The sequence below is a fragment of the Triturus cristatus genome, chromosome 3_2 (assembly GCF_964204655.1).
Source record: "Triturus cristatus chromosome 3_2, aTriCri1.1, whole genome shotgun sequence".
Classification (NCBI taxonomy): Eukaryota; Metazoa; Chordata; class Amphibia; order Caudata; family Salamandridae; genus Triturus; species Triturus cristatus.
Genome location: NC_140584.1, coordinates 7,030,050 through 7,056,589, shown reverse-complemented (window position 1 = coordinate 7,056,589; position 26,540 = coordinate 7,030,050). Strand labels below are relative to the sequence as shown.

Genomic DNA, 26,540 nt, shown 5'->3' with positions numbered 1-26,540 from the left:
AAAACACAAGGGCCTCGGTCAGACCTGTGAAAACAGGATATAGCATTTGTCAAAATTGTAAGGCCGTGTAACTTGTGTGTGCTTAATGATGAACGTCTAAAATAAAGGCATTTTTAAAACATGCATTTGGACTCGGTATTTAATGCTTACACATGCACCATAATTAAAAATGTTTTAAAAGACGACTGAGACAGGATGAAAAGTTATAAAAGTGTTTATTACAAACAGTTATGTAGGGTGTGCATTACGTTGACAACCTTTACTAAAGAAATATATGGGAAAAAAAAAATCAGACATAGCTATACATACACATAATAGACACAATTATTCAGAAAGTCTGTAGAAGCATTAGGGCGTAATCCAAGTGTGGGGTTTTAGCAGAGGCTTTTTTCATTGTACTGGCTCAGCCGGCATGCTCTACAAGGGGGATAGCCGTGGAACATTAGAGGAGGCCGGCGAGGGTGGGAGGGGCGCCTTCAAACTTTCAAGCAAACGGCGGTGGTCATTATTACCCACGAGTGTAGAAGGGATGCTGAGTTCAGCAGCGGCTCGCAGAAACTGATCACAACCTCGCGGAGCATTTTGCGGCGTTAGGATTTTGGGGTGCGTGAGACCTTTGACTAGATCGTACATGTGTGACCCAACAACTGGCTGCCCCTTGTAGAGAAACTCGCCTCATTCATTCCACGTTGTTAGGTCATTAGAAGCTGCAAGTTTACTCATCAACATTTGCGCGGGCCCACTGTGCCTCTGACTTATATTTTTTAAGAGGTCGTCTACAAAGATATCTGGGGTCGGTGCAAGGGCCGGATGCGGCTGCTGGGGTTGCGGAGCAGTCTATGGCGCTGCTGGTTGTTCAGAGTCAGGGGCATATAGAGTTAGCTTATTTTTTTCGGTATTCCACTGTGTTGGACTTGGCCCTTTTTGGCAGATTCATCGCTAAACTTTTTGCCTTCCCCTAGCCTTTTCTGTGACATGGTGTTGGTGGTTTTAGGCCTCTGGGCACTTTTGCACTGTGGTCCAGTGTAAAGTGCATGCGCTCTCTGTGTTACATTTGGTAAGGTTGGCCTGCCCTCCCATAGGAATGCATTAGGAATTCCCGATAAGTGTGTCAGTGGTAATTCCTGGGATGGGAGGAGCAGAGAGTTCGAGTTTAGTATGTATGGAATTGTAATAAATGCACAATTGTGTGTGTAGATTTATTATGACTATTTGGAAAATGCCACTTTTAGAAGTTGGCATTTCTGTGTGCTATGTGTCTGCCTGCCTGATGTGAATTGCATGTCTGGCTTGTGAGTTACAGGGACTGGGAGGTGTGTGTGGCTCCAGGAGCTAGCTCCGCCCCCTATGGTGTGTCTGATCACCTAGCCCCCACCTGACGAAGAGGAGCTTGGAAAACAGAGTGCTCCAAATCACCCCTGCACCAGTTGCATCTGGTTCCCTTATGCCCTGTAGTACAGACAAAGGAATGCCTGGTATAAATATAGGGGCTGTGACCCCATGTGGTGTTTGGTGCTTGGGTGCTGTCCCGACTTGCTGGGGCTTGCTGCTGCTGGGGCCCCAGGAGGAACCACCACAGGGGCTTGCCTCCCTGCTGGAGGGCCCTGTGTGCTGGCCTCCCTGGGCCCAACTATGCTCCTAGAACTTTGCCATGGGCTTTGTACTTAGCGCCTTGTAGGTGCTTTACTTTCATCCTGAAGAGGAGCGCTGCAGCTTTATTCCTTTGCTCCAGGACGAGAGGAGCATCTTGTTACAATTTGCAGCATTGAGCTGCTACTAAGCAGAGGGAATCCAGAAGTGGGAATTCCCCCATATTTTAGCCCAACAGAGCAGGAGCCTACCCCGCTTTATGCATTTTCAACAGCGAGTGCCCACCCCGCGTTTCTGCCACTTATGGTGTTGCTGGCGGGTGCCCACCCTGCATCTGTGCTCTTATTAATATGCGGGTGCCCACCCTGCTTTGTGCTGTGAATGGGAGCGGGTGCCCACCCCGCAATTCTCTTTAATTGAAGCGGGAGCTGATCCCGCATATCACCGCCGCAACCCGATGAAGACAAGCCGCCGGGCCGCTGTCAGCGCGACACGGAAGCCAGCGCGCCCGCCTGACTGTGGGCGGGGCCTGCAGCATATGGCCGGAAGTCTGTGCGGGGCTCCCGTGAGTGGGGAGAGCCCCGCGGTGATGGCGATAAGGAGCCCCGGTGCCCCAGAGGAAGCTGGAAGCTGGCGGAACTCAAGGCTGAGCTCTCATGAGCAGAGAGAGCCCTGCAGGAGACTGCACCCGCTCCAGAGTCCTAAGAGAGCCCGGAGGAGTCCCGCCAGAGAGCCTGCAGACCCGGTGAGTGGGGCCGCCGCCTGAGTGTTGTGGTTACTTTCGAGGCAAATGGTTGGTGCTTTGGTGATCTGAGCGGACCCGCCAGAGAGCAGGCCGTCCAACGTGGCCACAGTGGTTTTTAGGTGCCCAGTGGGGGGGTCCCAAGGGCACCATAGTGCCAGCGCTTCTTTTATGGGGGCTCACAGCTGCACTGCCGTAGCGGCAGCTGAAACGCTTGGCCACATCGTTTTACAGAGTCCCAGAGGGGGGCTCACACAGGGCATTATCCATGTTCCAGAGGGCACAGAAGTGCCAGTGCCCCTATTTGTGTTCACAGCTGCCTCGCAGTTAGTGGGCAGCTGGAGCGTTGCGCAGATTTGTTTATAGAGCCCCAGAGCAGGGCCTCTTTGTTATCCCCAGCTGCGCCACACCAGCACGGGCAGCTGCAACATTTTGCACATTTATTTTGAGGGCACAGTGAGTGCCAGTGGCCCCAGTACTTTCAAAGCTGCACGGCAATTAGCGGCAGCTGCAACTTTTAGGCCAACATTTCTTTGGGGGCATTTTGAATGAGATAGGCGTGAGATACACTCCTTTGCCCCAGCGCAATTGCGCACGTGGATTTTGCTGCATTGGCAGCCACCCTGACATTATGGACATTCATTCATGTAGTGTGATTTATGCACCCTATTTTATGCCTCTAATGTGGCTTATGTGTATGAAGTTTTGCATACTGTGGTTTATGCTTGTGAAGTTATTCTCTACCGTGATTTATGCCTAATGGGAGTTATGCTTAGGAGGTTATGGTCTAATGTGTTTAGGCTTATGAGGTTGGCGCATAATGTATTTTACGCCTGAGGTGATACTGTGCATAATATGGTTTGTGTTACAGGATGATGCTGAGTACAGTGTTTGCCAGTAATTACTGGTTGTGTTCTACACTTATTATATGTTCTACATTTACTAAGTTCACTTTGGGATGGTTCTGACAGGGGTGCAAGTGGCTCTGTCATGTGTATATAATCCCCTGTAAATATTTCCTAGTGCCAGTTGGCACAGTGTATATTGTGTGATTACTATTCTAATGTGTTTTATGATAATACAAAGGCTATTTTTGATATAACCTTGTGTGGAGTTCCTTTTGTGGTGTGCATAGTATGTTGTTTTTTGTGTGGGTGTTGCGCAAACGCTTTACACATTGCCTCTGAGATACGCCTGACTGCTCATGCCAAGCTACCAAGGGGGTGAGCAGGGGTTATCTTCGGCGAGTAACTCCCTTGCCCTGACTAGAGTGGTGGTTTCGGCCTGGCTTAGGCGCAAGCCCTAGCCAGCCAGAAATCCCATTTCTAACGCACTGCTTGTAGTAGTTTAACATTTTTTTAAGGGTGCCGGTGTAAAGGTTAGCTTTGTCGTACGGGCTTAGATCTGTCCGGTTCAAACTGTCTTTAATTTCAGCATCCAGTCGTAGAGTCTCATTTCACCGTATATGCCAGGCATTGTCCGCAGAAGAGCCCATCTGCTCCAACTGTTGTCTAGGAACCAAATACATCTTTGTGACATGCTCCATCAATGTCTCGAGAGGAGGCTTGTAATTATGGGTATAGCTATGCCCAACAAAGAGCCTATAAAAGCCCCAGACTGTTTCACCATTTTCTTCTTGGTAATGAATGAGGCCCTTTTGTTACTGAGCTCCTTGATAAGATGTTGCTTCTTCTTCAGCACCTGTAACTGACTCTTTGATATAGGGACGTTACCTTTTAAGGAGATTAGGGCTATTTCTGAAATGGCCGCCACTAAATCGTCAGAAGCAGCGCAGAGGATGGCCTTTCTGTGTTGGGGACTGGCTGTAACCAGTATTTTCAGGAGAGCTACATTGCGCGTAGGCGATCAGACATGGTCAACACCTTGTATTATAAGGGCAGGACTGCAAATGTCTCTAAAAGTCTTCAGCGCAGATTTTTATAGGCTTGGGACTTGGTCTTAGCGGTGAAGCGACCGAGAGATCAGGGGGAAAAATATCAGAACTCAGTCGGTAGTCTTCTAGAATATTATTTTTAAGTCGACCAACAGGTAGCCATGGGGTTTTGGTGTAGCATCATTAAAGGCCTTCATGAAGAAGTGTGTGTTTTCCGGGTACATCTGTTTAGCTATGACGGAAATTTGTTGTTTGTCACAGGTTTTATTTTAATAAAACACGGTATGAGGAGTTGAGAGCTATAGAGCGACTGTTCTTACCCTTATAAAACAAGTTCTGCACAATGTAGGATATGCTTAGATTGCGATGATGGGAATATTGAGTAAAAGCTTGCTCTAGCTCGGGATGAACCCCACCTTCACTCATAAGGTCATCAACCATTACCATTTGTACAAAGGTCGGTGGCAGCAGCTCATCATCGTTGAGATTATCAGGGATGCCTTTTATAAATCTGATACTTGGGAAACTACGGGACAGGTCGTTATAAAGATCTTGCCAGCATGAATAAAGCCACACAATGTTATTAGGTGTTTGGGATAAAACACCTGCAGCATTTTCTAAGAGCTTTTTTATAAAGTAGCTTTTATCGCAGTTTGAGGGACCTGCTAAAACGCAGGAGAACTGATATTATAATCGGGTGTCCATAGTGCAGCAGCGCCCTCTCCAATGTGTCTAATAGTCGTACGGCAGTGTTTTATAGTCAGCAGTCAGGACCCTTTTGTCGAAAATGTAAGGGTTGGTTTGTAATTTCCCACTTCTTTTTGGATCTGACTATGCAGGGCTGATTCACAACTATGGTTTTATCATTCGCACAGTCATGCGATGCATAGTATTCTTGCACCAGATCCTTCAGGCTGTCAAAATTGATTTTTAGGGTGTTGCTGACATTTAACGTTATACCTTTGACCTTCATGCATACTTTGTTGTTGTTTGTTTTGTACAAGTAGGTCTTAGGTCCAGAGGAGGTGAATTCTATTATATCTTCATCCTTATTGATTTGGCTGGTTAGATTACCCCGATAATCCCGAAGCGGAGGGTTTTCACCCCCAGTTTACTCAGAAAAATCACAGAGTTGGTATCATGATACAAACAGCGGTCCTGGAGTTTATCCATAACCCCGTAAAGCTCTAGACGGGCGTGTGCGGTCGTGAAACATGCTATGAAGATGTTTATGTTGTTACACGTTGTGGGGTACTCTTTTGTGTATTTCCAACACACAGCAGCTGTCTCATCATCGATAAACTCTCAGCTGGACACCTCGTAACAAGGGGCAAAAAGGTACATAAACAGCTTGTTAGGATCTGTTATTTAGGCCGTGTTTGACAGGTTTGTACGCTGTGCGAATTTTCCCCATAAGGAGTTGAGGCAGAGTTTAGCTAACTGTCGGCGGGCAGGGCTGACATCTATCAAATGGGGGCGTAAACGTATACCCTCGTGAGCGTAGTAGTCGATGTATTTCCGCTTAGTAGCCTGACTAGTACACCATTCGGGATACCCTGAGGCCTCCTGTTTGTCTCTGAGAAACAAATTAATGTAGGGGGCAAAGAGCTGTGTCGTGGTCCTCTTAAAATGCCACACTTAGTGTACTCTCCCGAGCCGGTAGCCTTCTCTAAGGCAGCTTGCACCTCGATGCAAGACCAGGTCCTTGTGAGCATCCTTTGTTCATCAGTGTGTCTACACCCGCCAACCTCTTTAAACACTGCATATGTTCGACAGAGGGGGAACATCAGTTTACCATCGACTCTGTATGGTAACACTGGAAAGTAAAGTTGTCTTGGAGGATAGAGTTCACATTTGACTAGCCCAAAGTATTCGGAAAGGGGCTTAAAGTCTCTAAATATGAAGGTGGGGTGCCCTAAGGGGTATATCTTCATTTCGTTCACAAATGGGTACAGACTGGTGAAATCGTAGTAATGTATTTTCTCACCCTCACCAACGGCCCTCTACAGTTGTATAGCATTTGTACGACCCCTGAATAAGGCGTTGCGGGGCTCCAGAGGTTGTGGTAAATCATGACTCTGAAGGAAAGAGCAGAGCTCTGTGTCGGATGTTAGCTTATCTAGCAACTCCTGCTCCCATAGGGTTCTCATAGCAAAGCCACATTTTTCAACATATTGGGCCTTCATCAGAGTACGTCTGTGTAAGTGCTCAAATTTGGCACCCAGCAATTTGTTAAACTCGTGGGGTTTGTAACACTGAGGACAACCATGGTAAAAACACCCGTTGTATAAAAAAGCAGTCGGCACCTCGTTAATCACGGCGTACCTGTCCAGGTAATAGGGACCCAGGCGGTATTCGCCCCCCTGTAAGGCGTTTTGAATATGTATGTCTTCCTTCTCAGAGACGTACATGTGCCATTGGATAGAGGGATGTTTCTGTTTACCGTTATAGAGGTCTGGCGGTACTAGACTGATACTTTTTGGTCTTAGAAACGTGTTTGTAGATGGACATACACATGGAGGCCAAAGTGATGTTTTGGAAAGGGCCTATGTATTCGACTGTCTTTGTCATTTGAGGGTCTTGGGATTCAAAACCCTTACTCCCCTACTCATAGACACCACAACATCTCCAAAGAGGTTGCAGGTTTTTTGCAGGATCAGTACATCATCCTGACAATAAGCTTTCAACTCTGAAAATGAAACTCCTTCTCACAGTTTTCAGAGTATCATTGTAGAAAGCTCTCTTTCTCGGCAGGCATCATACATTGAACCCCGTAGCTGCCAGAGGCAGCATGGGCCCCACATAATCCTGGTTCGCCCAGGTGTTAAAAAAGTGTGGAAAATAACCTTTACACCCTGGGAAACCAAAGGCTTTTGGCAGCTTGCTCAATTTCATGGGCAGTAAAAATTCAGGGTGTATATGATCCATATTTGTAACTGTCCAGCCGTTAACAACATCAGCTTAGAACCCTGAGTGATGAGTTTTACTTGTACCTTTTCACAAATCATATTTTGTAAAATAAAGAATGAGTCGTATGCTTTTGAGTTATGGGCTAGCATGGTATTCCCTTTGAATTTTTTTTTAAAGAACGTGCTAAGGAAGTCAGCCACGCGCGAGCGGCTTTCAAACTCCCTGCTGTCATCGGAAGTTAGATGGTGGGTGAAAATAGTTAGGTTGGTGTACCCCCGTCTCTTGTGTGCACTCTATATCAAACACTATGTAGTCTTTGGTTTTGGTCTGTGGTCTGCCCTTAACCATGTAGCAATGGTGATTGGTTCCTGCCCTAAAAGGAGTCCGACACCTTGGGCATTTCATACCTTTGCACTTGTGATCTGCTGCCTCATACTGACCACACTCAAAGCAATCCATTTTAGGGAAGCAGTTGTGACAACTCACCTTCAGCACGACGTCTATGATGGAACCGTCCCTCTAACATCTCACAGTGCATTTCACACTGATGATGTGCCTTTGTGTTGTATATGTGGTCGCAATGTGTGCACACGTACTTGACTCCGAGAACATTTTTAAGGTTCAAGATACCGTAAAAAAGTGATTTTCGTGGTGAAGGACATATACGGTCTTTTTTTTCACACGTTCCCTGGTTGTAAAGTACTTCCAAGAACTGTTGTGATAAAGAACATTTACCGTAGCGGCTAAATAGTTCTCAAAAAGACCTATGTCGCCAAAGCCCACCATGCTGTCTGGAGGTATTTCAAGAACCTCATGTGCTTCAGCCGCTCTAGACATGATGACAGCGTCGGTGGTGTTGCGCCCCATCAACCACCCCACGATGCTGCCCGCCAGACATGTGTTGACTGCTCCGTTGTTAAAGTTGACCAGCCAACGTTGTTTCTTACCAATTATCTTGCTGAATAGTATGATCTTTAAATGCCTGGAAACACCCCCCTCCCGACCCCATACAATGAGGGCTATGACTCTGAAAGTGCCATAGGCGACTAGTTGAGCCTTACTCTGTAAAAGCCTCAATAGGTTTTCTAAAAATTCCACGGCGTCAAACACAGCTCAGGACCTTAGTTTGGTGAACAAAGGACTGTCAAAACCCTGCCCCTGGAAGCGTAGTTGGAAAAAATCATTAGGACCCACATCGCGTAACAACCTTTCTATGAGTGTTTGCACAGCCTGATATATGGCTAAAAGCCCATGATCGGAGGACCTTATCTGGTGATGGTTAACAAACCTAAACTCCTCGTAGTGTTCTGTAGCGTTAAATCTCTCTACAGTACGACTGTAGCTTTTAACACTCTCTAAAAAGACGTCCTCTGAATCCTCATCTTGAGGAATTGGACTTGTTGCAGAGTTCGCTGTTGTATCACTTTGGGGATTCTGGCTTAGCACGGGCTCTGTGGGGCTTTTTAAGCCGCTGTGTAGTGCATATTCTGGCTTTCTGTAGTTTACTTATTAAAAGACTGAGCTGCTTATTGCTCTTAGCCCACTTTTGCTTTTTACGGCCCATGCTTTTCTAGGTAGCCTTCTGAACGGCATGGTTTGTACCTGGGTGTGACGTGCTCATAGAGGCCTCTGCTACAGACCCACCCCTCGGACCTTTTGTGTGTTCCGGGTGTTGGAGTATTGCCGCTCTACCCCTTCATACACCCGACCCACGGGATGTTATGTCCTGAACTTATGTATTGGCGGGTGTATGGTGCTGCTGTATGTGCTTCAGGCGCTGATCATGAAAATGTAATACTATTGAGGGGTTCTATGTACTTTTTACACCTGAGCAAACGTAAGAAGCGCAGGGACTTTGTCAGTACAGTATGGCCCTCACTGCTATATTTTGATTTGTGTGTACTTTTAATAATACCTGGGGCATGGGGGGGTCTTTAGGGGTCTGCGTAGGACTAGTCATGCCGGTATACACCATATGTCTGATACAGTTGCTTGACACGTTTGGAGCATCACCCTTTTACACCGGTCAACCATTTGCAGTATCTTCTGCTGCGCCTCCATCTTGACCCTGTCCTCGCTACCACCCATCCCCAATTTTAAGGGTGCGGCGTTCGCTTGGCGTTTTAGCTCTGACCGCCAGCTGTATAGCTTTCACATGATCCCCTAGTACCTCTTTTGGGTTTACAGAATCATATTGCCGTGGATTAGGGATGAACACCCTGCTTGGTTGTATAATGCCCATTCTCATACCGTCCTCCACAACACCATTCTGTAACGGAGGGTCCTGGGGGTTAATAGAAACAGGGTCCCAGTGCGAACACCCTGGGGCGGCCATGGAAAGGTCCTCACTATATAGGGCCTCCAAACTCTGATTTGAAGAGTCGCCCCACCGTACTTTTATCGCCATATATTGATGGGGGTGATGTGGGGATTACACTGGACACGGGGCTGGTTGGGTTCTATGCTCCTGGAGGGGGAATAGGAGACATAGGGCATGGGGAGTGTAAATGGCTATCGAAATAATCGAAGGTCCTAGGGGTGAAGGAATTGTCGGGGATGGGGTCGGGTGAATGTGTAACCGGCGTATGCAATATCCACTGTACGTGTTAGAAGGCCCCTTGTGCACTGCTTCGGTGGGTCTATCAATACTGTCTACCAACTCTGTCAGTGCCTTGAGACACCCTCTGATGTCGGTATAAGGTGCTCCTAAGGGTTGAGCATTTTCAGGCATTGAGCCCGGCTGGTCTAGGGGGAGCTCCTCTACCTGTGCCGCTAGTTTATTTGAAACTACAGAGGGCTTCAGAGGATGGTTAGGGTCCTGCGGTGTAATGGGTTTGATTAAGAGCCCTTCTACTGTTTCTACTTGTAACGCTGGGACCCCTTGCTTCTTCTTAAGATATTTTCGAGAGGCGGTTCACTTTAAGGGCTTGGGGCTGCAACAGCTCTTCTGCAACCGGCGTCACAGCCACTGGCCCCTTAGAGATCGTAAGGGTAGAGGGTTCATTCCCCGGCGTAACAACATTTTTTTAATGAGAGATCTAAAAGAGTAGTTTGGGGCTCAGGGACCACAGGATTCTTCTTGAGGTTTAAAGGCATTGTTTGGGATTCTGGGAGCACCTGATTCATCTTCTCGAGTTTTAAAGGAGCGGCTTGGGACTCGGGGGCCGCCCTCTTCCTCTTGAGGTTTAAAAGCCCAGGTTGGGGCTCAGAGTCCTTCTGCTTCTTCTTAAGGGAGGGTTTATTCGAGATGAGATTCCCTTTTGAGCCCTGGAGAGGGTTCAGATAAGCAGTGCCGCTTTTACACAGAACAGGCATTACGGTATCTGGGGTTGTAAACCCTCCTCCGCTCTCCCCCTCCCGGTGCAGAATAGACATTCCTGTAGGAGTGTTCACCATGTTGGAGGGGAGATTGATTTGACATTTAATGGCTGTGCCGGTTCTCTGTTATATGTGTGTATAGTAAGAACAGAGTTTGTCCTGGTGTACATGCCTACTCACACATTTTGCTGCAGGCACGGTAATCTGGACTGTCTTTGTGATGTCACTTAATGGTGTCGCAGACCTCTTTAGCCTTACACGCATCTTCTCCAGTGCTCTTTTGTACGGCTCCTAGAATGTAACAAAATATATATATATTAGAAACAATAAGGAACCACAGACACCCAACGTCCCCTTTATACATTGGGTACTACATGTCGATGGCCTTTTCTGCTTGAGAGAATAAAGCCCAGAGAGATACTTTTGATCGCATCCTGTTGTGAAAAAACACACCTGTTAGAGGTCTTTTCCCAGCTTCTTTCTTTGTCCCTGATCCCTTTTTAGATGCTGAAGCTTTCCTTTTTAGAGGGCTTCCTTTACTTCGTGGCTCTGCAGTCTCTTGCACATCCCCGCTGTCCGTGCATGACTCCGCTGACCCTGTAAAAAAAAAAAAAAAAAATCACATTTACAGTATAAACCAGGCCTTAGCAGTCTCTTCTGAGGAGCCCTCCTACAGTTCACCGCTGTGGTTTTTGAACTAACATCGCGTACGTCTTAGACAGTTTAATGAACATGGGCATTTTTTTATTTACCTGTAAGAACGGTGTTATCTTGCACACTCAACGCTGCGCCTTTAGCCTCCTGGTAGCCTTCTAGACCATCAAGAGCTACTTGTAGTTCGGTATCATAATCTATAAAATCATACATACATGAGAATACCATTAGAAAAACAGGGCTTCTGAGACACATTTGTGCAAAAACTACTCAGAACTATACAACTCTAAATACATATACCTGGCTGCAGGGCGCGCATTTCTTCGTCTGTGATAGTTAATTCCGGGAGGGCCTGTGGCTGGGGTTAGATCAAAAATGGCTGTTTTAAAACTAGCGCTCATAAACATTGCATTACCGTTTGTTACATTCACCTTAGCAAACACAAATACCTATTACATAGAGACAAGCATGCTTACTTAGGGCATACTTAAAACATCTTCTAGGAAAATGTTACATAGGCCACATGTGCACAATTTGTAAGAACAACTATTCAAACCCACGGGTACACCCCTCTTGTTAGAGTTTGGAGAAACAAATTCAAAATTGAAAACAACCCCTTGCAATGACGCTTACTTTTTAAAAAGAACTCCAGATTCTTACAAACAAGCCCCACTGTATGTACAACCATAACCTCTGTGCATATCAATGGTTATGCACAGAGATGTTATTTACAGGCATTTCATAATTCAGGGCTCTAAATTTGTGGGGTTTAATTTATAAAACTGCAAGTAGCAAAAGGATATCTCGCTGATACACAATGAGTCGCGCCACGCTTGCATTATACACACACTCTGGGCTGCCTGTTATACAAGTTATGCATCATGCATATAGGCTTAATTGTTGGTTGCAAGGTGCTTGACAGCAGCTGGTTTTAAAACCATATGGCGCCGTTCCTAGACTGTTTGGCATTCACTTATGCTCAACCTTGTAAATGTTTTTAATATTTATTTGTTATTTTTTTGCCTGAAAATTGCTACACATGTTGCATGGCAGTTGTTTTTAAAAGGGCTGGAGGAGCGTGCAAAAGCATAAGAAACGCCCCCTGCTCAACATCCTGTGATTGTGGGGTATATCGTTTATTCTCCCTATACATACCTAAAATGAATGTGTGTTTGTGTAACGTAACCAGGGCTCCTAAAAGTGCTCCAAGACCTTCGGTTGAGTTTGCGTTATATAAATATGCCCCCATTGGAAAAAAAAAAGAAAAGAAAATCCACAGGGACTCTGCTAAACGATCCCTGTAGCTGTAAATACATTTTTATATTTTTTATTGGGGGCCCTTGGGGTTGTAAACCCCTCAAGCACAGCCACAGTGGAGCAATCCCTGCAGGGAACTTCCTCTCTGTGTTTGCGAGGGCCGGGCCCTCCCCTCTGTGATGTCGGGGGTGTGCCTGTGATGATATCACGGAAGGGTCGTGCCCGGCCCACGCAAACATGGAGAAGAAGTTCCCACCTCGTCATGCAGCCGTAATCAGGACCCACGCAGGAGGCCTACGGTGGAGGCTACAATGATCCTTACAGCCCACAGAGCAGCGCTGTCGGTAAGCGGGCTCTGTGCCAGCTAGCACCGTCCAGCCCGACAGACATCCCTCATGTATCCGGAGTACACCACGCATCGACTGGAGTTGGGATTTGGCAATCAGCTGGCCCACGTCTGTATGGTTGGCGGGGGGGCCACTTGCTGGTAGTGGCCCCCACTGGTGGATTGCGGGCCCCGGACCTGGGGTGCCTTCCTTCCTCGGGATCGGACCGGGTGACGGATCGGCTTGTGGCGTGCCTGTGCTGAGGGGTCCTTGTGCCAGCGCTTAGTCCAACTTGGCCTGCATCCACGGGGTGTCCATTGAACGCCACCATGACAAGGGATAAGGGCGGCTGTGGATCCACACAATATGGCCTATAGACAAGTTCACCGGCCCAGGAGCGACTGGCGGTGCTACGGGGAGTCCCCAGGAGGTCATACCGGACAATGCGGCTCTGATGCAGCAATCACCCAATCCAGGGACATGCTTGATGCCAAAATTGCTGCGGTGGGCGCGGATGTTATGTTACTACGCCAGGATCTACGGAATGCAGTGTTCCGCATCACGGAGGCTGAGACCCGCATCTCAGGGGTGGAAGATGATGTTTCGGTCCTCAAGCAGAAGGTGACAAGTATGGAAACCATCCAGAAGGGCCTGGCGCTCCGGGCTGAGGATGCTGAGGGGCGGGCCCGGCAGAACAACCTGCGCTTTGTTGGATTCCCGGAGGGGTGTGAGAATTGTGATATGGAGCATTTCCTCACACAATGGCTGGAAAGCTGGCTCCCTCCGGATGTCATGTCCCGGTGCTTTGTCGTGGAGCAGGCCCACAGAGCGCTCATTCAGAAACCACCGGTGGGGGCTCATCCACGACCGGTGATTGCGAGACTCTTGAACTACCTTGACTGTGATACCGTGCTGAAGCAGGCCCGGGCCAAAGAACCTTTGCTCTATGATAACCACTGTATCCTAGAGTTCCCGGATTATACACGACTCGTGCAGCAGCAACGCCAATTGTTTATGGCGGCGAAAGCCAGACTGAGGGACCTCAAGCTCCCGTATGCCTTTCTATTCCCGGCCCATCTGCGGGTGGTTTACCAATCCTGCACCCACTTCTTTGACTCCCAGGAGGAGGTTTTCAAGTGGACAGATGAAACCATGCGGGTGCGGGTGCATACGCCGCCTGGGCTGCAATCAGATTCATCTTTGAGTGAGGGCCCGTTGAAAAATTCCCGAGGACAGCGCCGGAGGGGGCACAGAAGATCTCGATCCCAGAGGCGCTCTCTGTCTTGCGGAGCTTCCTCCCGGGGAGACCCTACTTCCCAACATCGGACACTGGATCCCTAATCTTTGTGAAAAAGATGGTGCCGAGATGTTCCTCTAATTGGACTGTGTGACTGTTTGATTTAAGCTGTATGGAGGGAGCCCTTAGGAGGGCTGAATCCCCACCTGTCTAGTGCTTGTGGGGGGTGGGCCTGGGCGACATGGGCTGTAAGTTGGGGATCCATTGGCAGGGGCGGCCCGTGTCCCTCCGTTGGGGGCTTGGCTCCAACCCCGCCGTGACAGGTACTTCAGCGTTTTTGAGGTATGGGGTGGGGGGGTTTGTTATGGGGAAGGGGTTTGGTTAGGGGTATGAGTTGCGCTTTCGCACTGGGTTCACCACAATACTCACACACACCATCGGAAACTCTTATCCGTGTTACACCACTGCTTGTTGCCGGATGGCTAGTGGGGTTGTAGATGCTCAGGTGTCCCCGGGCACCCTCCGCATTGTTAGTTGGAATGTGCGCGGGGTCCTGGATAAAATTAAGCGAGGGGCTGTCCTGCGTCAGGCTAAGAGGGCCGGAGCAGACATCCTCTTTTTGCAGGAAACCCATTTGATGGGCTCCAAGGTCCTGTGCCTGCAGCGCTATGGCTTCCAACAGGTCTTTCACGCTGGGTGCATGCAGGGTTCCAGAGGAGTAGCGATTCTAATACACCGCAGGGTCCCATACGTGCATGCGCAACAATGGCTGGATATGCAGGGGCGGTACCTATTTCTCCGGGGCACTATTGGGGAGGACCCTATTGTGTTGGGCTGTGTGTACGCCCCCTCCCCCCCTCTACAGTGGTCTTTGGTGGAGCGGCTACTTTCCCTGTGTGCTGACATGCCAGACGTGGCATCTGTGGTGGGTGGAGATTGGAATGATGTGGTGGATATGGGCAGGGACAGAAGCAGGGCTGGTGGGGGCCTGGGCGGCAATCATTCCACGAAATTGCACTCTCTGGTTACAAGCCTTGATTGGGTAGACACCTGGCGACACACATGGTGACAGGAGGGAGTTTACGTACCTCTCGGTGGTCCATAAATCATTTTCTAGGATCGACTATGTTTTTGTCCCCTGGGCGACGGCAACAAGTGTAGTGTCCACTGGGATCCTTCCTCGAGGGTTATCGGACCCCTCTCCGGTGTTCGTTGAGCTGCAGCTGTGCAGGGAAGCCAACCCTTCCATTGGCGCCTTTCAGTATGGAACTTGCAGAATGCTGAATACAAGAGGAACATGAGGGAGGCGATCGCGAACTACTTTATCGCCAATGTGGGATCGGTCTCCAGTGTCGTGACGCTTTGGGAGGCACCGAAACCCACTCAACGTGGGGTGGACATAGCATGGTGCGTGGCGGCCCGTAGAAAGCACCGGGATGAGTTGGTCCTGGCTGAGGCGGAAGTACAAGCGCTTCAGCGTCGGAGCCGGGAGGCGGGTGAGGGGCCGGTGGTGCGACAGCTACTCCTGGCACAGCAGTCCTATGCCTCTCTCCTAATGGACGAGGCCCGTCAAGTCTGGCTGGCAATGCGTAGCAGAATCTGTCAATGGGGCGACAAGTCGAGTAAGATGCTACATTTGCTCTGCCAGGGGGCTTTACATCCCCAGGTCCTTCCGGGTGTGCTAGATGAGGGTGGGGCGCCGATATTAGACCCTAAGGCCATAGCGGAGAGCTTCGCCACCTATTATGCGGATCTATACGCCCCTCGGGAGTGCTTGCCGGAGGCTACGGTCGACAAGTTCATTGTGGACCTCCCGCCCAAAGCGGTGTCCAATGAGACACGTCAACAACTGGAGCTCCCCCTATCAGAGGAGGAGCTGGATAGGCCGTTTTTTGTCATATATGATGCTCCTTTATACCGATCTGACAGCGTCGGTGCATGTGGCAGGAGCGGTCTTGTCCAGCTTCCCTATCCGACGTGGCACCAGACAGGGGTGCTCCCTGTCGCCATATTTATTCGCCCTAGCCATGGAGCCATTGGCGGACTGGGTGCGTATCGACGTACAGCTTACGGGATTTGAGTGGGCTCTGGGCCTATCTGACAGGATCGCATTGTATGCGGATGATGTCCTTTTCTAACTGCATTGGATAGGTCGGGGCCACGAATCCTGGAGATCATGCAAATATTCGGGGATACGACTGGGCTGTATATGAACCCCCGTAAGTCGACACTGTGGGTCTTGGGAGCTCGGGTGAGGGTGGATACGTGGGCGTTCGTGCTAGAGGTGGCGGTGGGAGGTCTCAAATACCTGGGTGTATTCTTGTCGGATGTGCCGGCCATATCTTGGGAGTGGAACTTGGCACCGGTCTGGGAGCGCGTTCGTACAGAAATTAAGACCTGGTCACGCATGCCCTTAACAATTTATGGCAGGTCGACAATCTTCAAAATGGTTGCTCTTCCCCGCCTGCTATACCAGTTACAGAATCACCCGTACCCGATCGCGCCTAGATGGTTCCGGCTGGTGAATTCGGTGCTGGGGCAGTTCCTGGGGGGGGGGGGCGTGTGGCATTGCATACGTGCTTTCTCTCCACTTACTGTGGAGGTCTGGCGACCTCAGATAATCTATCGTACTACCAGGCCTCGCACCTGTTAGTTCTTAACGAGTGGTGGTATGGGGACAGGGGGGACCCGGCCTATGCATTGGAGCGACACCTTATGGGGCCTCACACTCTTCACACGATTCTTTACTCGGCCATGCTGCGTGGTACGCTACCACCGGTGACAAAGGTAGTATTCCAAATTTGGCGGCAGTCACTAAGACGAATGGGGTGGTGGAATACCCTTACTAGAGAAACTCCTCTGTGGTACAATGGACGCCTGCCTGATCTAGCGGCCTTGCAGGGCTTTCGGGGATGGGATGCCATAGGTATTTCCACCTAGGGGATGTCGTACGGCATGGGTCCTTTAGGTCCTTCCAATATCTACAGGTGGAATTTTGCATGCCCAGGTCCCAGTTCTATCGGTACCTCCAGTTCCGCTATGCGCTTTCCCCCAGCCTGGAGGGCCTTGACTCTCTATACGAGTTTAGCCCGTTGGAGGCGAAGGTTTTCATGGGGGATCTGGAGACCAAGAAGATCTCGCGAATATATCAGTCTCTGGTCACTCACAGTGCTCCTAGGCTTGAGAAGTTACGGGGGTGTGGGGGGAGGATGTGGGTATGTTGGAGTAAGAAGACTGGAGGGAGGCCCTAGCCGCCCCCCGGGGAGCAGCCATAGCGATGCGTCTCCGCCTCATTCAATTTAAGTACCTCCACCGGGTTTATTTTACTAGGGTTCGACTGTGGCGGGCGGGATTGATTGCCTCCCCGGAGTGCCTCCGGTGTGGCGGGCACATTCCTGCACACGGTTTGGAAATGTTCATCACTGGATCGTTTCTGGTGGGGGGTATTCTCCTGCCTATCGGAGGTTTTAGGGTGGACACTCCCACGCACACCACAGTTCGCCCTGCTGCATGTGATGGAAGGGATCGGGGGCAATGTTTATAAATGGCATCTTATGCAGCTGGGCCTCACATTGGCGAAACGTGATATAGCCAGGAGGTGGAAGGATACACGGGCCCCCTTGGTGGCCGCCTGGAAAAATGGTCTTGACTTCTGCATGGGGCTGGAACAGCCAATCTTTGTGGCCCGGGGATGTCTGCGTAAGCACTACAAAATATGGAAGTGGTGGGCGGACTATAGGGGCTTGTGGCTGGAGCCTCCGATCGCAGCAGATGAGGGTAGGGACGGGGAGGTTGGGCCTGGAACAGGGGGGGGGGGGTTGTAGCCTGGGATGTGTGCGTGCTAAGACTGGCACTTTCCTACTTCTGTTCTGGTTTCTGGTTTATTATTTCCTTTAGTCCTATATTATCAGATGGTGGACTGGTCTCAGGGGTCGTTGCGCAACTCGGGAGGTGAGGGGGGGGGTAAGTTGGGGGTGGAGGGTCCGATATCCTAACAGATAATGTCAAATATTTAGGTTGCTTTGTTTTACAAAAAGGTCAGTTGCTGTCCTGCAAATGTATAAACTGATACAGCAGTGGCCTCTGGGGTACAGAGCCCTGCTTCTTCTGTGCAATTTGACAATAAAATTTGTTTTAAAAATAAACAAAACATCGTGAACACAATCCTACACAGCGCTTGGTATCTTTTTTAAAACGACAACATTGTTCACCTTAAATACACGCCCCTTGTGCTTTGCACCGTTTTAAAAACGTAAAATGACAAGCGCATTTCACATCAACACTTCCAACATTATTCACCTTAATCAGTAGACCACAACTCTTTAAACATTCATTAAAACAACATGAACACCATGCTACATAGAGCGAAGTACTATTTAAAAATACACCCATGTTCGCCTGAAATGCATTCCCCGCCAATACTTTAAATAAGCCCATAAATACCTAAGCCTACAACACATCGCTCCCCCTATTTATTTACCTCCATTAGCGTGTAGCATGCCGCATCAATCTGTGAGAAGTTGCTCTGCTCCATTATTCCCTTTAAATTCCTGGGCTGGGCCTGGACCATTGCAAATCCCCAATACAGAGTTCCAAATGGGCTTTTGAATGTCTGTGTGCTGAAACCTATAGTATGCTTTTTATACTTGTCAAGGCATGCTAATTAGAAGCCCTTCACCCTTTAGGGTGGGTAGGGTTTAAAACCAGATAGTGCGTGGTCATTGGAGGACCCCTTTTCAGAACGTCGCCTTGTTTGCTAGCTACACCTTTATCATTTGCCATCTGCTAAACTTGCCTGAGCTCCGTAAAAGCTGCTTAAATCCATCTCCTGGGAGGGACGGCTCCGGCTGAAGTATGGGGACATGACGCATGACCAGTACCGTACTTGCTGTGGGTGACAAATTTATCATACCAGAGTGTGCTACACCATTTGAGGCTCATTGGGAGTTTGGGACTACACTGTTTAGTTTTTTTCCTTCGCAGCCCTTCTCTGGTCTTGTGTACCTTTAGCATTTGACATCTGCTAATCATACCAAGCCCCGCATGGGAATCTGGGATCAGTTTCAAGGTTTTGAGCTTTTGGCTTCCAAGCATTGTCCTATGTGTTAGGGGCTGTCTGATTTATAACAGGTCATATGTTACTGTGTTTCTCATGGGAATCACTAGCTCTACACACGGCTTGGTGTTTTTTCACTTCTCACACCCTTCTGGTGGGCATTGGTTTGTTATTTTATAACAGGACTTGTATCATCCTATTTTTCAGAACTGCACTGGGAAGTCTGGGGCCTGGCTCTGCTAGTTTTCCTGTTCTCAGCTTTGCTCTGCTCACAACTGTTGTCACCTTATCACTTTGACACCTACATGCCAGAGACCTGCCTGGGAAACTGGCCTTTTGTCCTTCTGTTTTTACGTCCTGACTTGTGATGCTTACAAGGTTTCCCACTCTAGCATTTTACAGCTGTACCCCACCCCTTTTCAGCCCCATAATGGTTAGTTTTCTGCCTGCTCATTCACAGCTTCAGCTCAGCTTGCCCAGGCAACATCTGTCACAGCACTGCAGTCACCATTTTTAAAACATGCCCAGACATTTCCCTCTTACATGAAGTCACTTTTGCGCACACATTTAGGGACACATTTTCCTTTACATAACCCTAAATGCCCTGCTAACCTAACACCGCCTTCAACACATGCTCACACTCTGACACAAACCCTGTGCCACACCCCCAGGTCAGCTCCTGTTAGGGCTGTCACACATATATCATGTCCACATATTTTTTGCGCACGAAATGTCACTTTTGAAGACATGCACGAACTGTCACCTTTAAGGACACGAATGATGAGCAAAGGATACCTGGTATACTACTGTTATTTATTCCTCCAAATGTCACACGAACCGACCAGGGAAGCTTACAGAATAAACTGAATAAATGACCAATGTAGAACCCCTCCACATGACCAAATTCCATATTACACATTGACATTCTAAACCTTCAACTAATAGCATAGAAGAAACTCACAAAACATCCCTAACATTTCGAAATACTTAGCATTAGTAACAATCAAGGTCGACCATAAAAACAAGTGTGATTAGACCAAAAGAAAACGTAAATATTAAAGAAAAGCTACCCACTAAGTAGTAACTACCATTGGGCAAGAATTAAGGTACATATTACTTCCAGCATCCAAGTATGCACTGTGGTCTGTCTCCCCTCGAGTTTATGACCACTTTTCCCAATAAGGTGCGCGTGCGCACTGAAGTCACCCCAAGCACTCAGTGTGCTGTATTTAGAGCGCACACACAGCACATCCCACGAGACTGCTCGCGCAGCCGCTTTTAAAATGCGAGCAGCAGGAAGAACAGTCATTTCCTGGCTGCGGGAGACAACGACAACACAAGGGAGCGGCAGGTGAGTGTCTCTCCTATGGCTATGGGTTTAGGGAGGGCTCACGTTCACGAGCAAAGTGACACTTGCTGCATTCCTTTTCTTAACAGTGCACAGCTACGGGGCTGATTGTGGGCCTTTGAGCTATTATTCATGTTAATTGGAGCGCACACAGGCGCTGCAATTAACATGAATACTAACCCAAAGGCCCACTATCAGCCCAGCAGTTGTGCACTATTAATAAAAGGAGTGAGACCAGATGGTGACTCCCCAGTAGTTAACGATGACAAATCATGTTGTGTAAAATGCACGGAGGCTTTTGGTAGTCTAATGAAGATGTTGGTTGTTAGGCGAGTGAAATGGTTCCATGGAAGGTGAGCTGTGATATGTTGAATCTGCTTCACAGTACTAGCTTTCACTTTTGAGTGAGCACGGAAGAGTGAGGTAGCCTGGTCTTCGGGGTGTGTTCCTCACATCAGACTTGCGTTGAAAGTTGGTGTGTGGCAGGTGCTGCAGCATCCAAGGGCATAGAAGAGACTACATTTCTTCGGGGACACGGACAGCCTTGGGTATAGCTGAACCTGGGTCTGGCCTGGCTCTAAGAGCCAGATCACGAGCTGAGCCATAAAAGATGTAACTCAGGCAGCAAATGTCAGGAAAATTATAGACTAGAAATAGGAAAAACATGGATTTTATATCATATTAAAGTGTTTCAATAACGTGTAAATGATTATTTAATGGAACTGAGTGATGTTCATTGAAAGTAATATATTTTTGAACATGAAACATTCAAGAATACCGTTGTAGCCTTACAATTTTGCCACAAATTATCCAAAACTTGTCAGCTTGCCATGTTCTTTATTCAGGGCTGACCTTAGCGCTGGTGGTGCCTGGTGCAACAATCTTTTCTTCCCCCCATCCCCACCCACCCACCCATTCCACCTATGATCTCCTCCTCGGATTCCCTCACTTCCACCCCGCACAAGTGCCCCTCATCTTTTCATACGGCCTTTCTAATTTACATTTCATTTGTTTCAAAGCACTGGTTAAGGCTGGCTTTACTCATCTACTCAACTATTCACAGAAAAGACAGATCTGTACGTTGCAGCAGGCATATTAACCTTCTGTGCCTTTTATGGCAATTCAAAACTGCCACTAGCAGGAACATTAATCACAAGTGGCATGACGTACCTAGGAAAATGAATTTACATTAATACATTTTTTTTCTTGGTTAACTGAATTTAGATTTATGGGGAATTATTAACAGAAAATGCACATACGATTCATGAAAATAGGGAGAAAAGGAGTTTTTATACTGGTGAGACTATGCGAAGGCTTTCGAAATCCACATAATGTAGGCACTTCCTTAATTCCACAAAACATTTGCAAATATATACACGAAACACTTGTATGTTTATGCAAACATCCAAAACAATATTGAAATGCAGATGAAAGGGTTTCACCACATGAAAGGACTTGCTCCCAGTGGGAATCCTACTTTTCACTAACCCTAAACTTGGTGGATTTTCATTTAGGGGAAAATGTTATTGTAGAAAGGAGATACTTTAGCCTTGAAAACTACAAAGATTGTGGTTGCCCAGGTCCACCCTGTTTTACTTTCTTGAATACTCAGAAAAGTGAGAAAGCATGACAGGTTTTGGCATATTCCTATTACCTTAAATTTCGGAATGTGTTTGTAAATCCAGCCCAAATACTCAAGCAAACAAAAAAGCAAATACAGTAAAAATATTATTTCACACAATTTATCTTTTCTAAGTGATTGGTAATCTTTGCACACCGGGAAACTAACCTAATGTATGGTAAAGTTCAATGGAATGGATACATTTAGAGGCAATTAACAAGAACAAAACCTTTCAGAAGGAAAAACAATGAATACCGGTTGAAAAAGAAGGACACTATTGTGGCAGGTGTTGGAAACATTTAAAAACAATTGATAAAATGAGTGTGTACAATTATGATTGGCGTATTCAGAGCAGTATGGAGAGATAACAGGTTTGAAGTGCAAACAAGATTTAAGGCTTACAGTGGGTACATCTGTAACACTTGCATACTCTTATAACTACAAAGAATAAAATAATGGTTCTGCAGCAAATGTTTGAAGGCACTGGAATTCAGAAGCCTGATGATAATAGGAAGAAAGTGGAGAAACAAGAATGAAGAAAGTGTAGAAATAAAATATAAGGTTTGTGGCTGTACTGAGGTTCCAATTAAACAGCCTAAATTAGTAGATTGTGCATGGAAGAACAAGGCTACCTCATAGGAATAATTCTAGTCTTTATAAATGAAATTTTCTTTACTGACCAAACACGGGCGCCACAGAAGGCTTAGCGGGCAGCCATGATTTCGGGTGAGGTCCTACTATAAATTGAACCACACCCTGGCCCAATTGCTTTGTACTAGTCATCTTTCCTACAACGAGGATAATCGTCGAGGGAAGCTCTGAATTTGAGTGTATTTCTGCTCTCTTGTTAGTGATTCAAGTGCAGGGGTGTGGAATTTAATAAAATATCTACTTATCCTTGGGGCAGGTTGCTCCGTAAATCTACTTGTCCAGTAAAAAAATCCACTTGTCCCTTTGGTGCCCTATAGTGCGGTGACAAATTATGGCAGCAATCTCATTATATAAGAGCTCTGATATAGCCTCTGTGAATATGCCAGGACTCATACCATAGTAGTGTTTGAATACTTGCAATCCCCTTATGTTGCCACATTTCCCCAGACCTACATAACTGGGGCTAAAGGTAGTGATAAGCAATAGTTCCAGGGTTAGAATGCCCTTTTGAGTCTATGCAAACCTACTAACTTGCATGTTTTAAGGGTATTCAACAACTCTTCTATAATCTTTTACCATACTGAGAAATGTTGGAAATTTACTCCTGACAATGGCAAATGTAAGCCTTTTTCCAGGGTTGGGAAAAAAGTGTTTGCAGGTAAAGTGAACTTGCAAACACTCAGATTTTAGCATGAGCAAATCTACACATGCATATTTGCTCATGATAAAATGTAGTTCACAAATATTTTCTAGGAGTACTATTTCTTATCCTACTTCTGCAAATTCTTGGGAATTCACAAAAGCCGTATAGCTGCACTTAATGTAAGTACTTATAACATGGGTGCACTTTTGAGACTTTCTTTAATAATTGGGCCCCTAACTTGGTCTGTCGTTGACAATGACCTTTTGCGTTTATTAAAATTCTGTCTCTCTCTCTCTCTGTATTGGCTGGCTTCACTGAGAGTGACACCATTCTGCTCTTTCACAAGGAGCATTTCAGTACACAAAGTAGTTTTGTTCAATGCCAGTAACTATTGTGGCAGTGTGGACTTTGAGACCAAAACAATTTTTGCTTTTGCCAATGTTTGTTATAATGGCGAGGGCCCGGCAGCTCCCACAGCAATAAGGTTTTACAAAAAACATGCCAAAACAAGTCACATTGACAAAACTAAAAAGCTGACCACCAATTTCAGACCTAATTGCTTTGCCAATGCATGTTTATTTGTGTTTCCCATAATCTTATTGAAACTGGTTACACTGATTTTCCATTATGAATATTTTTGGGAAATACTAGCATGCATACACACATGTTACTAAATGATGCTGCAAAGAAATGGTATCTGAAATTTTACAGTAGTTTAGCGAAATGTTTTTTTTCCTGCTGTCATTTTTTTATGTATGCAAAAGAAACAGTTGACGGACGGAATGCTGGACAATGCAAACATTCACCCCCAGTCATAAGGATCTGGGTTTAATCCATCATTCTTTTGCTCACCACACCACCCCAGTTTGGACCCAGCCATATTCAAATTAGCCTGGACCCTGTTCCTTGTGGGAACAGTCCAGCCCGAACTGCCAAACCAGGTCCTCCCTGGACCGGAAACAAGCATCCTGGGACCGGTTTCAGGGCATCACTATTCATCAGCCAGGCTAGCTTGAATCCAGTGATGTGAGCACGGGACCCACGTCTATGCATACCCTTCCCACTTAGGGCAACATATGCAAAGGAAACAGTTGATGGACGGAATAATAGACAATTCAAACATTCACCCCCAGTCACAAGGATCTGGGTTTAATCCATCATATATGCAAATCAGTCTTGACCCTGTTCCTTGTGGGAACAGTCCAGCCCGAACTGCCAAGCCAGGTCCTCCCTGGACCGGAAACAAGCATCCTGGGACCGGTTTCAGGACATCACCCTTCATTTAGGCCCAGATCTCTGTACTGGGGTGAATGTATGACATTGTTCTATATTCTATCCATCAATTGTTATTTTTGCATTCTTTTTTATGAACATTTTATTCTGAAAGCAAAAAATCATCAATCTTGCTTTCAAGCTTCTGAAAATATTTGCATCAAATCAGCGCATTCTGGGAGCATTATACATAGCCTCATATTGCTAAACTGTGAAAACGTGTGTACACACTTTTATACTGGGCCCACTGTCAGTAGTGCAGTCAGAGCTTATAACATTTACTTAGAGTGCTCAACTTAATACTAAAGGCTTTCAATTAATGAACCATACATACAATTTTGAACAGCATTAACATATGGACAGAAATATCTTAACTACAGACAGTCCCCTTCCCTGATCCGTAATGTGGTTCCGCAAACTGGCTGCCAAAGGGTTTGTGCTGCAGGGGGTTAGACCTACTTGACCCAAGGACAAAATACACATAAAAACTTGTTGCCCTTGACCCCAAACAATATGTCCTGGGCGTTGGGCTATAGGAATTCCGCATCCCTGCAAGTTAATCCAGTGATCCCCTGCCCAGCAGCACTAATTTCTGGGGACTGTTACATATTTTTCCTCAACAAACCTTTATCCAGGGCCACAGAGAGAAAATAACGCACATCTTAGCTAATCTTTGAGCCCCGGCACTTTTTGTTTTACAAAATTAAGCACTGTTTCCCAAATGTATTACTCAATAGTTGAAGTTGCCAAATGAAGATGAACGCTGCAGTCTACAGCAAGAAGATTACATCTTTTCACAAAAATTCACTATGAAAGGTTGACACAGCTGCACATGACCTGCTGTAGCGGGTGGCACCCGGTGCAACATTCTTATTTTGGTGCCCTCCTCTCATACCTTTCTTTTCCACAAGTTCACCCACGACCATTCTCCAAGAGTGCCCCTCATCTCTCCATAGACCCTCTATCATATACATTTCATTTGTTTTATAACGCTTCTCATACCAGTGTAGGATGTCAGAGCCCTTTACATCATGCATATATTACACAGAGATGAAGGCTCATACATGTGCAAATCAGTGTACAGGAAATGGTACATAAAACAATGGGGATTACAAGGTGTGGGAATAACATGTCATTCATGCTAGCAGACGGTATGTTTTTAGATTGTTTTATCTAGAGAAGCGCAAACTCAGGATTCTCAGTCAATCATATTTACTTTATTTGGTGAATAAGAACCATAAAAGTACACTACAAACATTTTATTCAACAACATTTAAACATTTACAAGGGTCATATTAGAGTAATCTAGGCACCATAAAAATTCTGTAAGAAAAGGATCCTCAGCCTTTTGGTTGTTTAAAAACTCAGGATTTTGCAAGCACACGTCATGTTTGAGACTCTGCATTCCTTTTGTTAATAGTACGCGGCTGCAGGGCTGATTGTGTGCCTTTGCGAAAGTATTCATCTGCATCGCCATGTAGATGCATAACTGGTGCAGCGATTAGCATAATTCAAAAAAGGCTTCCAATCTGCCCCGTAGCCTATTAGCAAAAGGAGTGCAGGCAGTAAGAACCACGATGGGTGGCCCTGGGCCAAATGCTTGTGTGCGGCTCGGTCCTCTTTGTGAATGTCCTAGTTCACCCAGCTTAACAATTTGCACATTTTAAATGCCAGGGAAAAGCTGCTTCAGAGAAGGTACAGATTTATAGACCAGTTGATCGTAATGGATGCGGATAATGAAGCACATGGGAATGTGCCTGTTTGGCCTAAACTGGAATCCCAGGTAACTATTTGGTCGCTTTTCCTATTGGAGTCTCTGGAACAGTCACATACATTGTTTGTAACTCTTAGAGCGTTTGCTAAAGGTCTTGCCTTCAATTGCAGGTTTGCAGTCTGTAAGGTATTTGGATATGAATGGTCAGGCATGAATACCCACAAAGAGAAGGTAATTCTGTTTACGTTCCTGGTTGGATTTAGGGGTTGCTAGGTAAATAGATTCACAATCTGCACCCTTGTTCTTT

General features: G+C 46.8%; 2 protein-coding genes across 3 annotated transcripts in view; one reads left to right on the top strand and one right to left on the bottom strand.

The window, feature by feature from the left end:
- The window catches only part of KIRREL3 (kirre like nephrin family adhesion molecule 3), a 4,147,526-nt gene that overhangs the window by 2,513,120 nt on the left and 1,607,866 nt on the right, over positions 1-26,540 (top strand). The gene's annotated exons all lie outside the window — the stretch shown is intronic.
- The window catches only part of LOC146856673 (uncharacterized), a 178,349-nt gene that overhangs the window by 30,617 nt on the left and 121,192 nt on the right, over positions 1-26,540 (bottom strand). For both annotated transcript variants that reach the window (XM_085647176.1, XM_085647175.1), the window contains 4 exons: positions 11,409-11,466; positions 11,207-11,305; positions 10,908-11,051; positions 10,635-10,745 (listed from right to left, as the gene is read on the bottom strand). In XM_085647176.1, the coding sequence (XP_085503302.1) occupies positions 10,678-10,745; positions 10,908-11,051; positions 11,207-11,305; positions 11,409-11,427 (330 nt within the window). In that variant the 5' untranslated portion in view covers positions 11,428-11,466 and the 3' untranslated portion in view covers positions 10,635-10,677. The remainder of the gene's footprint in view (positions 1-10,634; positions 10,746-10,907; positions 11,052-11,206; positions 11,306-11,408; positions 11,467-26,540) is intronic.